The following is an 18,084-nucleotide window of genomic DNA, read 5'->3' on the forward strand; positions in this document are numbered from 1 at the left end:
CTTTTCTAATATTATGTAATGACTAGTTGTGTGTGTGTGTGTGTGTGTGTGTATGTGCTCACATTCATAAATTGTGCCGCATCAGCAAGGATCTCCCACAATGCCAGAGGAGATGACATTATGCATGGCCACTCGGTGCAGCTGTGGCACATCTTTAATTCAACACCTGTAAACCTTCATCAGCAGAGATAGCCTTGCAGCTGCTCAGCCGCAGGAAGGTAATTACTGCTGAGCTTTCATCACAAAAAATCTCACAGACTGATGAGAAAAGGAAAATACACACAGGGAAATGAAATTACACAGTCTGTCAGACAAACAATAATAAACCAATTAATTTGTCAAGTAAACAAGAGGTTGAATTTTTGCTTATGTCATCACAAAATGGCTCCCCCTTAAAGGTTTGGGACCACACGTCTCATTATCTATTTATTTTCTGAATCGACCCCCAGATACATGGCTCTAATGACTCTCGTGCCCTCCATTTCACTCCTGTGACATTAAGGCAACAGTTAGCCACGAAGGTTTAAATGCCAAGATTTTTCTATCTGATGAGGTCTCATGACTCAACGCTGACTTCTTCAACTCCTCTGCCTTCGCTGTGGCGGATAAATCCCCATTTTGCCTTGACATTCAGACAACTGGCGCTGGAGTGAAAAAACAAGTTCCATCTCTGCTCACACTTAATTATTTTTCTTCACTTAACCAGACTGGCTGACAACACTGCCCATCAGCCACCTTGGTGAAAAGGAGAAATTTTTACCCTTCACAATTCCATCGAGTCTCATTTAGACAGGAGCAGGAATTTTCAATTGGAGGAAACATTTTATTCCCTCTCACCTTAGAAGCGTTATTCACGGTTGATGATCATACCACTTAAAGATATTCATGACAGGACTCCATCATCTACCCGTGCACTTAATTATTTACATGCAACATTTCCAGTTTATCTTTTAGGGCTGAAAACAGACATTAGCCTAAGGCAGACATGCACTGAAAGCCAATCTGTTGTGTCATGAGAACAGAAGGCTAATAATATCAGGCGCTCTCCTCCTGGCGCACTCTGTTGACTTTAGATCACCAATTACTTTTGGCAGTAAATTAAGAAATGAATAATTAAACAAGTGTTCTTTAAATTGGTTTCCCATATTTATAACATCCAGTCATATCTTTTGGCACTTGAGCGAGTTGCTCAGTCGAGTGTGAAGATTATGATTACAAAAATAAACAGGATAAAAGTCTGAAAATTAAAAACCTTTTTGTAGCTTCCACAGGAGAAGTTCAGAAGCTTTGTTTAATGGCTCATAACTTTTGAACATAAAGATAAGATAAAATAATTAAAATATTTGAAAAATGCATACCATCCATGGCCTTTCATTAATTCTGTCCACTAATTCTTTTGTTTCTGTCACTTCTACCTATTTTACACAGTGGCGCCCCCAGAAAATTTTCACAAGGGACCAGATTAGGCCAGTGACCATTACGGGTTGGCACATTAAATTGGTCCCTGTGGCGAGTTTAGCCTATTAACCTATTTACCTCAAATCTGAGAAACACAAACATTTCTGAAAAAGGACTACATTTTGAACAGCTATTTCAGCTATTATTTCAAATTTTGTTTTACAACTTTAACATTTGAATTTGTCTGTTATTGTCTCAAAAAAATACCCACAAAAACTACTGAGATTTGTACTTATTTTTTAAATGGGATATGCTGAAAACCTGGGTAGGCCTATCAGGAACTGCTCTGGAGTGGTTCTCCTCTTACCCTCTCCAAGTTTGTGGCCTCTTCCAACTCCTTCGCCCATGGTGTTCCTCAAAGTTCTGTGCTGGGACGCCTACTTTTCCTTTTTTAAAGGAATCTCTCACAATCTTTAAGCAGATGACATCCAACTGTACATCTCCTTTAAGCCACATGAGATGTCAAAGCTACAGCTGTTACACACCTGCTTAGACTATATTAAAGGGAGACTAGGCAACTTTGGCTTGCTTTTAGCACCCCCTAGTGTCCATTTGTGGAAATGAAAGCAAAACCTATCTCGTCGCTGTGCGTTTGTCTTTTAAACACCTTAAGCTGGGCGGACACTGTGCGACTTTTTCACTCGTAGCACTCAGCTTCAGCTCAAACTGTACGACTTCCTCGCAGGGCAGATCTCACGAGTCATGCGCTCGCACTGTACGACCCAGTTCTCAGATGCGATCTGACTGCTCACACTGTACGCCTGGTAGCAACACGTCGGCCCTAAAAATATGCTAAAAATAGCAGTTTTTACACAACATGTCAGACTTTTTTGTCTTGTTTTGCCTGTTGTCCTTCGGGAGTGCTGCAGGAGGACACACAGGGATTTATGGGGGTTGGATGAGGAAAACGAAATAAAGAAAGTAAATCTGTGTTTTGTGATCAGTTTAATTTGACATGAACACGACAAGCACGCTTTCTTGACAATCTTTGTGAGTAAAAAACGTGTAGAAACAAAAACGAACAACGTGAGTTATTAGGGAAATAGCAGGCGAGCGGTGTTGATGCAGGATTGCGCATGCACCGTGATCGGTTCTGATACTTTTTGGGTCGCAGCTGCTCGCAGCGCCGCTTCAACAGTGCGATACCCTCACGAGGGACGAGCAAAATATTAAACACTCCAGAAGTCCGTGCAAGCTCACGATTGCTGATCGGTAGCTGGTCACGTGGTGTTAATTGCCTCTCGTAACCCACTGTACACTACACGACCGCTCGGCGCAAAACTCGCCCCGATCTCGGGGATTGTCGCACGTGTGGAAAATCGGCTCAAAAAAGTGAAAAAGTCGCACAGTGTACGCTCGGCTTTAATTTAACAGCTGAAATGTCTCCCCAGCCTTCCTTAGTATCTATATGAGTTATTCATCACTAAATTAAACAAATCAGCTGTGTTCATGATCTAAAACATGCAGGCAAAAAACACCTTCCCCTTTTTGAATGTTTACATGAAAACATGAAAATTATAATTGATGAATAAATTGTTGATATATTATTCACCAATTAGTATTTTTTTAAATTAATTAATTAATTAATTAATTAATTAAATTCTTGTAAATGATTAAACAAAGATAGAGTCATAGTTTATGTGGTCAAATCTTGAATGCAATGTTATAGACATTTTTTGGTTGCAAAAGGCAATTAGCCATGGCAACCATAAATATTGGGGTTGATTTCTGAAAGGTAATCAGATGCAGATGTACATCCAATAAAGATTTTCTGAGAGTTTCACTGAAATCCATCCAGTGGTTCATGAAATAGGTGGGGATTAACAATCAAGATAAACATTTTATTTGCCACCATGGATGCACTTAAGATCAATAAAACAAAATGCCAAACAGCTTGATTGGTGTGCTTCCTCCCTTTGGTGGGATGTGTGTGTGGCTTAAAAAGAATAGAAGAAAATAAAAACCTTTTTTCCACCTAAACAACGTTTTACCTCCTGATTTCTATCTCATGGGATGCCATCTGACTTTTGCTTCTGTCATTAACATAGCATTAGAATGCAGCGGACGTTGCTCCGTCTAATGAGTTGTTGCCATTAGCATTCAGAACAAATATCAGGACATCTAAAGTTACTCGTTTTCTTGTTACATGAAGCTGAAGGTGATTTATCTGGGCTAAATGTGGGTTTAAAATTCTTTTTTTTTTGTGTGTCTGTGGTGATGTAAATCAAAGACTTCAAAGACATATCTGCCTTCTCTTTTCTGTGTGGTTAATTTTTTGAAGTATTTGTTTATATGTTTATGCTTATGTTTATGTGTTTAGCAGACGCTTTTGTCCAAAGCGACTTACAAGTTATAATCGGCATGTTGCCCTTGAGGCTAACAACAACAACAATCAATTTCCAGTCAGTCATGGAGAGGAGGGAACAAGGAGTGGACAGCAGAGAGGGGGACGGGTGCAGGGAAGGTGCTAATTTAGAAGATGCTCTCTGAAGAGTAGGGTCTTCAGGAGTTTCTTGAGAGTCGAAAAGGAAGCTTCTGTTCTGGTAGTGCTTGGTAGGTCGTTCCACATTTGTGGAGCGATGCATGAGAAGAGTCTGGATTGTCCTGAGCGTGGTGTAGGCACTGCTAGCCGACGATCCTGTGATGACCGGAGCGGCCGGGCCAAGACGTAAGCCTTTGCAAGAGGATTCAGGTAGATGGGAGCCGTACCATCTCCTACTTTGTATGCTTGTGTTAGCAATTTGAATTTGATGAGTGCAGCTAGCGGTAGCCAGTGGAGCTCAATGAACAGATGGGTGACGTGTGCTCTTTTTAGCTGATTGAAGACCAGACGCGCCACTGGGTTCTGGACCATTTGAAGAGGTCTCACAGTACAGGCTGGAAGACCAGTTAGAAGGGCATTGCAGTAATCGAGGCGGGAGATGACAGTAGATTGCACCAGGAGCTGGGTGGCATGTTGTGTTAGGTATGGTCTGATCTTTTGTATGTTATACAGCGCAAAGCGGCATGACCGAGCAACAGAGGCAACATGATCTTTAAAGGTCAGGTGTTCATCAATCACAACATCCAGATTTCGAACTGCCTTTGAAGGAGCCAGAGATAGGAAGTCATTTTGGATTGAGATATTGTGCTGTATGGATGGTTTTGCTGGGATGACAAGTAGTTCAGTTTTAGAGAGGTTGAGTTGGAGATGGTGGGATTTCATCCATTTTGATATGTCAGAGAGACAGTTTGATATTCGTGCAGAGATAGTGCGGTTGTCCGGTGGAAATGACAGATAAAGCTGGGTGTCATCTGCATTGCAGTGGTAGGAAAAGCCCCGTGATCGAATGATCTCACCCAGTGAGATGGTGTACATGGCAAAGAGAAGAGGTCCTAGTACACAGCCCTTGGGGACTCCTGTGGCAAGATGGTTCACGGTAGAGGATTGTCCAAGCCAAGATAGACTGAATGATCATCCTGTGAGGTATGATTCAAACCAGGTGTGTGCTTTCTCTGTGATGCCCATGCTAGAGAGTGTGGACGAAAGGAAGCCATGGTTGACAGTGTCAAATGCAGCCGATAAGTCGAGCATGATAAGCACTGAGGATTTGGCAGTCGCTCTAGCTTCTTTTAAGGATTCCGTTACTGCTAACAGAGTAGTTTCAGTGGAGTGGCCCTTTTTGAAGCCAGATTGGTAAGAGTCAAGCAGACAGTTTTGTGAGAGGTATTCGGTGATCTGCTTGAAAGCCACCATTTCAATGATTTTGGACAGAAAAGGGAGGAGAGAGATAGGTCGGTAATTCTCCACATGATTTGGAGAAAGAGATGGGTTTTTTTAAGCAGTGGTTTAACATGCTTGAGAGAGGTGGGAAATGTACCGGATGTCAGCAAAGTGTTGATCACATGTGTGACTGCTGCAGCTACTGTAGGAGCAATAGCTTGGAGGAGTTTAGTCGGAATGGGGTCAAGTGGGCATGTAGTAGGGCAGTTGCACGTGAGAAGCTTGGACACACAGTTCTCAGTGAGAGGAGAAAAGAGGAAAATGAAGCAGTAGGGCTTGAGATGGTTGGGCTAGAAGGAGTTTGTGGTAGCGAATGTTCAGGAGTGGCCAGTTGAGTAAACTTTGTTCTTATAGCTGCCACTTTGTCAGTGAAGAATGAGGCAAAGGTGTCAGCTGATAGATTGTTGGTAGGAGGTGGAGACGGAGAGTTGAGCAGAGTTTTGAATGTCGAAAATAGTTTCTGACAGTCAGTAGAGCTGAGAATTCTGTCAGTGTAGAAAGCTTTCTTTGCATCAGTGATGCTGGCAGAGAATGAGGCAGTAATTCATGACATTTCAATTGCTCACCACGATCTTTTGTTCTGCGCCATTTCCATTCCGCAGCTCTAAGATTGGTGCGTAGAGACCGGAGGGTATCATTTAGCCAAGGGTGCGACTGGGAGGATCTAGCAGGTCTGGTGGCTAAAGGGCACAAGTTGTTAAGACAAGAGCAGAGTGTGGAGCAGAGTGACTCGGTGGCATCATTCACTTCATAAGCAGAGAATGTGCTGGGAGATGGAAGAGTGGAGGCATCAAGAGAGGAGAAGTGGTTGGGTGCCAGATTGCGGAGGTTGCGGCAGAATGAGACCATTGGGGAGGAAGCAGTGGACCTTCCTTGTAGAGTCGTGCTGAAATGGATGAAGTAATGATCGGAAAGATGCAGCGGTGTGACAGAGATTGTGTCTATGACACAGTTTCTGGTGAAAATGAGGTCAAGTGCTTTTCCAGCTTTCTGAGTTGGAGGACTTTGCACTAGTTGTAGATCAAATGATGACATTAGTGACAGGAAGCCTGATGAGCTAGGATTGTCCAGGCGAATATTTATGTCTCCAAAAACCCATTGTGGGACAGTCGTGCTCAGGAATGGAGGAGAGCAAGGTGTCGAGTTCTTCAAAAAAGTCTCCGAGTTGACCTGGCTGGCGATATATCACAACCAAAAAGAATTTTTTCGGTACAGTTACCTGGATGGCATGGTATTCAAAGGAGTTGTATTTAGTGATGGGTAGCAACTGACTGTGTATCCATTTGTTGGAAATTAACATGCCCGTTCCACCACCTCGGTCAGATGCACGAGAAGTGTGGGAGAAAATGTGGTTTATTGAGAGAGCAGATGGGGTAGCATACCATCTCCTATGATCGCCAGACTCTTTTGTCCTTCCGTTCATTCACGATCGCCCAAGATGCACCGAGGACGTACCTCCATGTTTGTTTATCTGAGTGGCGCACTGGCCCGGAGCCAAACGATGATCCCAACCAGCGCACCTCCAGCGATGTTTATCTGGTCCCGGGAAAACGTAGGAGGAAAAGAGGTAAACGAGCAGGAATCCAGGTGAGAATAAGACTTCTCTTAAAGTGTGGTTTATCTAGTAAACATCGGCGTGATCTTCTAGCTTCTTGTCCTTTATTTGGCCACTTGAGCACCCCTTCCGCATTTCCGCCAGGCCGCGTTGCGACGCGGTTCATCCGTCCAAGTTTTTTAAGGTCGGTTTATCCTTATTCCTCTGTGGTTTCTCCTCCTGTTCCCTCCATAAGTGGATTTTATAAACACCGTGGATCTAACCCTGCTAATTTACGTCCACTAACTCCAGCTGTTTCTGTAGTTTCTGATTCCTCCACCTCACTCAGCATGGCTCTATTAAATTCCCGCTCTGTTAACAATAAGACCTTCGTGCTCAATGATCTAATTCTGTCTAAAAACCTGGATTTTCTGTTTCTGACTGAAGTTTGGCAGCAAGCATCTGATTATTCTGCTCTGATTGAACTCTGCCCGAGTGGTTATTCTTTTCTTAGCCAGCCCCGGGGTTCTGGTCATGGTGGAGGCCTAGCTGTTGTTTTCAGAGACCATCTTCCATGTAGCTCTACAACCTCTGGTCACTTTGCTTCCTTTGAACTGCAGCTGATTAAAGTCGGGCGTAAGGACCCGTCCTACTGTGCTGTGGTCTATCGTCCACCTGGTCCAAACAGTTCTTTCCTTCAGGAGTTTAGTGACTTTCTATCCTTCACTGTGAAGCTGTCCAGACTGGTGATTGTTGGTGACTTTAACATCCACGTTGATGATCCCTCCGATCTCTTTGCCATGAATTTCTCCAGCCTTATGGACACCTTCGGCTTTACCCAGCATGTTTCTGGCCCCACACACACCAGGGGGCACACTCTGGACCTTGTTTTTACCCTGAGTCTAAATGCTGACAGTGTTTGTCCTGAGGACGTTTATATTTCAGATCACCATTGCATTTTATTAACTTGTCAGCTTCTGCGTCCCCACCTCCTGCTCGCCGTATGGTTAGTTCTCGTTTTCTTAATGAGAGCACAGCTAGCAATTTTTCTGCTGCTTTTGATCCACCCTGTTCTTCTGATAACAACCCAGATTCCTTAACTTCTCAGTTTAACGTGCACTGCCTCTCCATTCTGGACAACATCTGTCCTGTCAGAACCAGATCAGTTCCTGCAGTGAACCCTACTCCATGGTTTAATGACAGCCTTCGCAGCCTGAAGCGCCAATGCAGAAAAATTGAGCGTTTGTGGAAGAAAGCCCATCTCCACATCCATCTGCTGCACCTAAAGGATCTTCTGACATCCTTTAACTCTGCAGTCAGAGACGCTAGTGTTTCCTATTTCTCCAGCCTGGTGTCCCAGAGCAAAGGGAACCCCAAGGTGCTGTTTAACAGCATCAGCAGCATCGTCTCTCCTGCCTCTCCTACAGCCTCCATCCACTCTGTTGCAGACTGTGAGAACTTTCTTTCTGGACAAAGTCAATAAGGTTAGATCTAGCATCTCTCCTTCAGCCTTATTGCTGCCTCTCTCGACTCCAACCAGGCCCATCATCCTAGATAGCTTTGCTCCTGTTTCTTTGCCTGAGTTAACCAAACTAGTTAACTCTATGAAGACCTCTGCATGCCCCCTCGACATCTTACCCTCATCTTTGTTTAAAAGTGCTTTTCTGTCCATCGGTCCCAGCATGCTCTCTATGATTAATGCTTCTCTGGTTTTTTGTTCAGGCACCTGCTTATTTTAAGAATGCTGTAATCCACCCGCTTCTTAAATAACTAAGTCTTGACCCTTCTCTCCATAGCAGCTTCAGACCCATCTCTAAAGTACCGTTCATCTTTAAGAACTTGGAAAAGGTTTTGGCTAAACAACGCACAGCTGCTCTTGATGAACATAACATCTATGATAGCTTCCAGTCAGGTTTTTGTAGAGCTCATTCTACTGAAACAGCTCTTCTTAGGGTCTCTAATGACCTTCTGACTCACAGTGATGCAGGGGACTGTTCTGTTCTGGTCCTGCTGGACCTGACTGCAGCCTTTGACACTGTTGACCATCACCTGCTACTGGAGAGGCTGAGAGACTGGGTAGGCCTATCAGGATCTGCTCTGGAGTGGTTCTCCTCTTATCTCTCTGAGCGCTCCTTTTCTGTGGCCGTCTCCAAGTTTAGGTCCTCCACCACCTCTCTTACCCATGGTGTCCCACAAGGTTCTGTGCTGGGGCCTCTACTCTTCCTCCTCTATCTCCTTCCTCTTCAGCACATCCTGAGCTCCTTCAAAGGAATCTCCTACCATCTTTATGCAGATGACATCCAACTGTACATCTCCTTTAAGCCCCATGAGATGTCTAAGCTGCAGCTGTTACACACCTGCTTAGACGCTATCAAAGCCTGGATGGCTGGGAGCTTTCTTCAGCTGAATGAAGATAAGACTGAGATCCTCATCTGTGCCCCAGACAAGCTGGTTCCCAAAGTCAGAGACTCTCTTGGTCAGCTTGCTACTCACACCAAACCTTCCGTCAGGAATCTTAGTGTGACCTTTGACCCAGCTCTCACCCTGGATTCTCATGTCAGTTCTCTTGTTCGCTCATCCTTCTTCCATCTCAGGAACATTGCTAAGCTAATTCCCATTCTGTCTCGCTCTGAACTTGAGACAGTTATCCACACCTTCATCTCCTCATGCTTAGACTACTGTAACTCTCTTTTCACGTGTCTGAGCAGAACCTCCCTGAACCGTCTACAGGTGGTTCAGAATGCCTGTGCTCGGCTTCTGACCAAGTCCTCCAAATACACCCACATCACCCCGCTTCTCCTCCAGCTTCACTGGCTGCCAGTCAACTTCAGGGTTCATTTCAAGATCCTGGTTCTGGTCTATAGGGCCTTTCATGGACAAGCACCATCTTACATTGGTGATCTTCTTAGTCCCTACACCCCAAGCAGGTCCCTGAGGTCCAGTGATCAAAGCCTACTGGTTGTGCAGCGCACCATGCTAAAGACCAAAGGTGACAGATCATTTGCTGCTGTGGCCCCCAGACTCTGGAACTCTCTCCCCCTGAGCCTGAGATCAGTGGACTCCTTTAAAAAACAGCTGAAAACTCACTTGTTCAAGCTGGCTTTTGTATGACCTTCTTCACCACTCTCTCTTTATTCTGCTCTCCCCACCTATTCCACCTTCCTCAGGATCCACTGATTTCTCTCTTTCCTAGTCACTCTCTCTCTTTCTTAACATTGTTTTAATCACAATTGTATATTTTTTGCTCATTTTAAATATATTTTTAACAATTTTCTAAAATTTTCTTTTTTATATTTTTACATTTTTTGTTTTTGTGAAGCACCTTGTGATTTTTATCTGGAGACGCTATAGAAATTATATTTTCTTCTTCTTCTTCTTCTTCTTCTTCTTCTTCTTCTTCTTCTTCTTCTTCTAATCTGCTCCACATCCTTTCCCCGACGCACCACACACCAATGTGACATGTAATGTGTGATGAATGTATTGACATGGTCTGCTCTGGCTCCTGGCTGCAGGACTCCCAACAGCCTCCTGTCTAGTTAACAGGAGCAGGTCCAAGATGTCATTTGTTGTCGACTGCAAAATTGTGATAAGCCGTGACAAATGATAATTAATCTAACCTTCGTGCTCGGCAGCTGACCTTCTCCCAGAGGAGACGCATGTTTATTTGGGTTTATACAGGAGCAGGCATTTAGTCAGTGTATTGCTAATAACCCATGAGATTGTGGAGCCATCAGCAAGGCTCAGACAGAGACAAAGGTTTAATTCAATGGCCTTAATGAGCTTTATCAACACTGTATTCTCTATTACAGCAGTGTAAAGCTTCACAGGACCTCGTGGAGGGACCAAAGGAAAAACAGATTTTATACTCACTGTCACACAGAGGAGTATTATGATAAATGGGTGGTAGTGGATAATGTTTTTTACATTCAGCCACTGCTGAGTTTTTATTATCTGTGCAGCTCCGTGTCCATTTTGACAAGAACTTTTAATTTAGTTTTAGTCTTTTGACTAAAATTATTTTTAGTCTCAATTTAGTCGTCCAATTTGTTTTAATTTTAATCTAATTTAATCGACTAAAATAGATGCATTTTTCTTCTGATGCAAACATTTTTCTACTTCTGTAAAGGAAATGTTAACTACACCTACTTGAAACTGTAACAAATACATTTCACACTTTGAATTAATAAAACTATATTTATAATTGTTTTAAAAATAATTACCAAAGTGAACACTGACAGTTTTAAATTGTCTCTCTCAGGGTTAATAAAGTTAACAAATCTGATTCATTAACACTAATATTTGTAAACATCACATGAAATGTTATCATACCATCAAAACAGTAAACATTGTTACTCTAATAATGCAAAGAGGTAACTTAGCGGTAAGAATTGTTTTCAGGTGTTTGCATCAGAGGTTTCCCTGCACTAATTCACCAAGGTGGGCTGCCTGAATGTTTGTTTCCTCACAAAATCACTGCAAGAACACCGAACACAGATAATATCGGCCGTAGCAGCACCACGAGAAAAACGTTTAAACAACCAGATGCGCCACTCTGCACGTTTAGTTCGTTTTGGCTACAGCAATCTAATCTCCTCCTGTCCCCGTTCACTGCTACCACCGTTAACACTTTTACGACCAGGTGAAACTCCAGATGTGTACTCACCAAGCAAATAGTTTTCAGATCGCCACATCTAATGCTTTTCCACCCAGCTGTGGGCATTTTCTCTTTTTAGACATAAATTGTTCAAATGTTACCCGTAGCTTGTTCAAACAGCGGCCGGCTCCAGACTCTGATTGGTTCTTTTCTCATCTAGTCCCGCCTGTTCCATTTGCTGATTGGTTCCTTTTTCTGTCCTCCCATCTTTTTCGTTTTCTGTCAAATTTCGTTGTCACCTTTCATTCGTTGATAAAAATGTCGATCAACGTTCGTCAATATTTAGTTTTTATAGAAGTATAAATTTTGGTTCTCGTTTCTTATTTGTTCACAAAAATTCATTAACCACAAAAAAAAACTAAAATATCTAATTAACAAAATGAACACTGGTGCAGCTTGACTATTTAAGGGATTTTGCTTCATTATTAGTGTTTTTAAAGTTTTTTTTTCTGCGTGTTTTAGGTCTTATTCTGTTGTCAGACTTGCATTCTCACTAGAGTTGAATCTTCCAGGAAACTTGTTTGATGTGCAAACATCTATTTGAAATCAGCTGCCCTGCAAGATTTCTGTAATCTTTATAAAATACACCAGCTGTTGTTTCTTCCAGACGGAGTTTAATGCCATTATATCTGGCCCGAGGTAACAAGAAAGGTATTTGGTATGAATATCATCTTGTATCAGCCGAGGTTGTTGTACAAAACTGGAAAAAGTTGTCCACTCTGGGTTGGAAACAGGTCACTGTTCCTGGTGGAGGAATTCGAGTATCTCAAGGATTTTGATTCTGATGTGGTGAAAATGAAGCCATACACTCACCAATCAATTTTCACGTCTGATAACTAATATGTATGAAACAAAACCATCTAACATCATCAGAGTGAAAACATAACTGAAGATTTTCAGTGTTTTGCTCTGCTTCCCGCTTTCAGACTTCTGTTATAACACATCTGATAAAGACGTTTGAACGCCTGAGAAGCAGCTAGCATTCCCATCATCATGTCCCGATTCAAATATATTTTACTTTTATTTATCTAACAGTTGGACAATACACATCTGCTAAAGGACAACTGTCAGTTTGCTGTCATGGCAGAGCATCAGCAAAATAGGCTTATATGGAGAAGGTGACATTCATCCCCAACAGCTGCAGGCGGAGGGATGATGGGCTTTTCTTCTGATCCTTGCCGATGCCCACATGCAGTTAGCCAAAGGCTGAGATTCTGGTGGCGTGAGATTTTTACAAATAACACTCTTACTCTGTGTGCCTTCTGTTTAGAAGCTTTCTGGCGTTTTACCTTTGTTATTAAACAGAAACACAACGGCTCCAGAGAACTGTTGATCTAAGTAAGGAGAATTCAATCAGGGCTGCAGAGGGCTGAATCTGGGGCCCAAAGCACAACATCAATGCACTGTACAGGTTTGGTTTTTTTTATGCGACATGTATGACATGACTTACTTGTAAGCTCTTTAACAAATAGGACATTTGCACCAATATGCAGCTTCTAACAGTGAGGGAAATCCTCAAAGAACAAGTTTGTCTTTTAAAATGTTTTTTTAAGAAAGATTATGATCAAGCAATATCTAATCAGCTATAGACAGATCTTTTAATCATTTGAATTTAGAGAAATAATTGTGATATGATTGATGAGCTAAAGGCTAGCTAGTGCTAGTTGCTGTAAAACAACTCCAGTCAGTCAGAGTTGGATTTCATGTTTATGAATGAAATGGTTTTTGAAAGTGCAAACAACTACAAGCTGAAGGGTTTTCTGTGAGGCCTTGGGCACTTCCTGCAGAAAAATGTACGCTAATTTTTATTGATAGACTCATTAAACTTTGAAAGTTTAGAAATTTGATTTTGCAACAATTGCGTATGAATCTGTGAAATTGGGGATTTTAGATTTTAGACCATGACGCCTCATGGTCAAGCTAATAAAGTCAGGAGAAAGAGGGAGAGTATATCAGTGATGAAAAAGAAATACTGATACTAAACATCAACGAGTTGTGAAACACAAACAATAAATGAAATGTGGCCTCAGGGATGAGTGAGAAATGGTGCATGGAGAGACGGGATGCTGAATTAGACACAAAACAGCCCAAATGAAAAGGGATTAAAGTCATCTCCGTAGTGGCAGATATAATTGTTTTATGTTTTGAAACTTCATTGAGGTGCTTGATCCAAAGAAACACGGTTTCGACAGTGCAGTCAATTTTCACAGAGTTACAAAACCTCATTAAAAACAATGAAAAAAAGAATCAAGTTCCTTTGAGTTGTTAATGGAATCAAGCACTGGAATCAATACTCGCAGAGCGGATTATTTGCCTGTCAGGGAAGAAGAATTTTAATTTAATCAGACACTTTATCTCTTGCTGGTTTAAGATAGGCCACGGCTCAGAATCAGCAGACTTACAGAAAGTCATCCCATCCGTTTACTGCACAGACTCACTAAAAGGAGCTGGATAATCACCAATTTATTACTCAGAAATATAAAAATAAATATTCCATAATGTGTCATTAAGCAGCTCTGCCAGATAACATAATAACGTCATTCTGGCTTTAGTTATGTTTCATCTTCAGTAATTGAAAATCGTTTTATAATTTTATTTCTATGCTTGATTTTGAAATATGCAGAAGTAGATGAAGCACATGGGCATATTCATAACTAAAGTTATAAAATATGTCCTTTGTTTAGACAGAGTTAGTGTTTCTCACACAAATAAACAAATATTTGCATTAGAACCATTTTTTATTTTACAACCAATCTTTTTTTTGTGACAATCATAAAACTTGACTCTTTTTATGCAATTTTATTCTATTAAAAACGAACTCAAAGGGATAATTCAGGTTTTATTAAATCAAAGCAAACCTGGAGCAACGATAATCTTGTCAGACTGAGGAAGCCACGTGGAATGCACGGTGAAAGGCTTCAACTCAACAAGAGAGGAGTCCAGTTGACTCGACTCAGTTTTTGGATCACAACACCTTTAGCCAAATAGTTTTAGTTAATAGGTTTCTGTGAAAAGTGGACAGTTGTCAGGGTGACTTTAGTGTGGAGATCCAAGTAGAAACTCTCATGGAGGGGTCAAGCTAACAGCTACTCAGCCTAGAACCTCAGAACGCCACTCCTTCCTTCAGATACAAGATTCTTAATTCTGTGTATAAAGAATCTTTAAAAGTTATGTGAGGTGAACCTTAACCTTAATTTGTATCTAATGAAGATGTGTTCGAGTGTAGATAATGATTAACTTGTTAAATGTTAACAAATACAAACAAATACTGATCATAAGATCTGCAGTGGATCACTGTAAGAGCAACATTCATTTCAGCTTCATTGATTTAAGCACATATTATTCAAAGATTTAATTTAAACATCTTGTTCATTCATCACATATGATCATTTAACTTATGAGTTGTAAAAGTTCCCTTTTTATTCAGAGTGATTCCTCACTAAATTAAACAAATGAGCTGTGTTCATGATCTAAAACATGCAGAACATGTGCTGGAAGCAGATTACAGTGCCAGGTATGTCAGCAACAGAGCGGACCTGCACTCTGAAGTTCCAAGTGGCATATTCTGGTCAAAGGGGGCGATAGCTTCTGGGTGGCCTTTCATTAACACTAAAGGGTCTTTATAAAACATACTGGCTCAAGAAAATGTTTTAAAAAATGTGAAAAAGTTGCAAAGTATCCCTTTAATTATTAGGTTGAATTCTGTAAAATTCCAGTAATCTGACATAGGAATGTTACTGAATTAAATAAATAAATGAGTAATTCCTGCTGTATTCTGCATGCTTTAAATTAAGCTGTGAAAGAAGAAATATTTAGTGAAAAAAAACTCAGACTTACTGCAGTCTGTAACAGGTTGAGGTATTACTAAAGGAAAGTTTCTCTAAGCGTGGTTTCAGTACGATTATTTTCATGCATATTTAATTTATTTTTGTTAATTGTTTAGATATGTAAGAGCATTCCTTTCCCGGTTATGACTTCTCCATTTGAATTCAGGTTGTGTAACTCTGAAAAGCTCTTCACTCCTAATTATAAAAGCAGATGGCATTCAACCCACAGTGACTTTTCAGTTATTAAATCAATTTGTGCATTAAGAAAAATACCATTTTATTATTCATACTTCAACATCAAGGTTTCACGCATTTTAGGAAGGAATAAAGGTGATTTTATTGAAGCATGGTATAGAAGCTGTGAGATTTACCTATTTGGCTAAATGTATTGTCCCAAAAAGCTGTTGCAGTTCTGCATCTGAAGCTTTGATGTAGCATCTTTGTTTGTGTTCCTACTGCAGGAGTCCAGGTGGATTTACCTGTTTTCCTTCCTGGCCTTTCCAGCAGTGCTACAGCTGTTTGTCCTGCCCTTCCTTCCTGAGAGTCCTCGTTATCTGCTGATGGAGAGGAGGGATGAGGCGGGAGCAGAAAGAGGTACCACCAACAAAGCTGAAAGAGGAAATCTGCATGATCAGACATTACATTAGAGTCGGGTGGTCTCACAATTATGCATTTGTGAGAAATAACGTCAAGCTTTATTTCTCCTGCAATTTATTTTCCAAACTCAAGAGTGAACTTGGCATGACTTCCAGTAAAACGATCTTGGTATTAAACATTGCTAAGGCCTATTTCATCTCGTGGGATTGAACTGCATTTTAATCCTCAGACAGACACACGAGTACAGAAATCAAGTCCATCTATTTTTTAAAAAGAGACCAGTCTCTAACTGCATATATAATTCTCAGTGGATACGGTTTTATATATGAAATGTAGCATTAGCCATCCATCATCTTCCACTTATCTGAGTTCGAGTCGAGGGGAGCAGCAGCCTGAGGAGACAGTCCCAGACTTCCCTCCTCCCAGCCAGTTCTTCTGGGTGAATCCCAAGGTGTTCCCTGGCCAGGTCTCCTCCTGGTTGGATGTGCCTGGAAAACCTCACCAGGGAGGCGTCCAGGAGACACCCTAACTAGATACCCAAGCCACCTCAACGGGCTCCTCTCAATGTGGAGGAGCAATGGGTCTACTCCAAGTCTCTCCTGACCTATCTTCATCCTATCTCTGAGGTAGAGCCCAGACACCCTGCAGAGAAAACCCATTTTGGCTGCTTGCATCTGCGATCCGCCAACCCAAAGCTCATGACCATAGGTGAGGGTAGGAACGTAGATCAACCAGTAAATTGAGAGCTTCGACTTCCGACTCTGCACTCTTTTCACCACAACAGATCAGTACAACGCCCGCGTCATTGCAGATGCAGCACCATTCTACCTGTCAATCTCCCGCTCCAGCTTTCTCTCACTTCTGAGCAAGACCCTGAGATAGTTAAACTCTTCTACTTGAGGCAGGACCTCATCCCTGACCCAGAGAATGCTTGCTACCCTTTTCCGACTCAAGACCAGGGTCTCAGATTTAAAGGAGCTGATTCTCATCCCACCTGCTTCACACTCAGCTAAGAACCACTCCAACGACAGCTGGAGATCACAGTAGCAATAATTTCACAAAAACACAGTAATATTTGTCTGGAAAGTGAATTTAGACAGAACTATGGAAAATTAATCATCCTATCTAAAGACAAACTGGTTTTCTGGGCTGGGTAAACATTTCAGAATGTTTAAACTGACCTGATCAGATTTATTTGTTTTTGAAAGAAATGTAATCAAAAGTAACACGCCTATTTATTTTACTCACTCACTCACTCACTCACTCACTCACTCACTCACTCACTCACTCACTCACTCACTCACTCACTCACTCACTCACTCACTCACTCACTCACTCACTCACTCACTCACTCACTCACTCACTCACTTACTCACTCACTCACTCACTCACTCACTCACTCACTCACTCACTCACTCACTCAATGGTAGACAGAAAGTGACCATATAAATAATGGATTCACTGCAAATTGCCTGAAATCGTTAGTATTATTGTTTTAATTCCACTGGATTTGTAATTATTATTATTTAACTTACTAAGATCAGTGCACTGTGATTATTCTGCTCTTGGCATCATTTGCACTTGCATGGTAGTGCATGCATTGCGCTGTTTCCTCACAGCCGGATGACGTCAGGTTTGAGTCCCGGCTGTGGCGGTAGCATGCTCTGCCATGCATACATGGGTTTTCTCTGGGTGCTGACTTTCTAACCAAGACAAATACATGCACTTCAGGTAAATTCTGTAAGTCGCTTTGGTTGAAAGACTCTGCGAAATGCATAAACATAAAGATTATTTAAAGACAGATTAAAACAGTTTAATTCCCTCATGGGATTACTGCTTCTCATAGTTGGAGGAAGCTTGATTCCTAAGGTTGGTGTGACTGTGCACCAAATGCTTCAAAATAATTTCACAAGAAAGGACAGCAGTATTTTCTTCTGGCTGGAAAAAAAACAGCCAAATTAACAAAAACTGACTTTTTGCAGGGAAAAACTTTAAAAACGATACCTGGCAGTTTTTGGTGCTTTCAGCACTCCCTAGTGTGCGTTATTATTTCAATGTGGTTAAACCAAAAATGAAACCTTAATCTAACAACTGAAATGCCTCCTCAGCCTTCATTAGTTTGTGTTCACGCTCTAAAACATGCATGAAATGTGCTGGAAGCAGCCCGCCAGCTCTGAAGTTGCAAGTATGGTATTCTGGGAACAGGGAGCGGTGTGGTCTCATTAACATTTCAGTATCCTGTAATGGGTCA

General features: G+C 41.6%; 1 protein-coding gene across 9 annotated transcripts in view; it reads left to right on the forward strand.

Moving 5' to 3' along the window:
- The window catches only part of slc2a9l2 (solute carrier family 2 member 9, like 2), a 213,261-nt gene that overhangs the window by 71,800 nt on the left and 123,377 nt on the right, over positions 1–18,084 (forward strand). For all 9 annotated transcript variants that reach the window (XM_015959326.3, XM_015959330.3, XM_054751410.2 and 6 more), the window contains one exon: positions 15,698–15,830. In XM_015959326.3, coding sequence (XP_015814812.3) covers positions 15,698–15,830 — 133 coding nt within the window. The remainder of the gene's footprint in view (positions 1–15,697; positions 15,831–18,084) is intronic.

This window comes from Nothobranchius furzeri, chromosome 3 (assembly GCF_043380555.1).
Source record: "Nothobranchius furzeri strain GRZ-AD chromosome 3, NfurGRZ-RIMD1, whole genome shotgun sequence".
NCBI classification, from domain to species: Eukaryota; Metazoa; Chordata; class Actinopteri; order Cyprinodontiformes; family Nothobranchiidae; genus Nothobranchius; species Nothobranchius furzeri.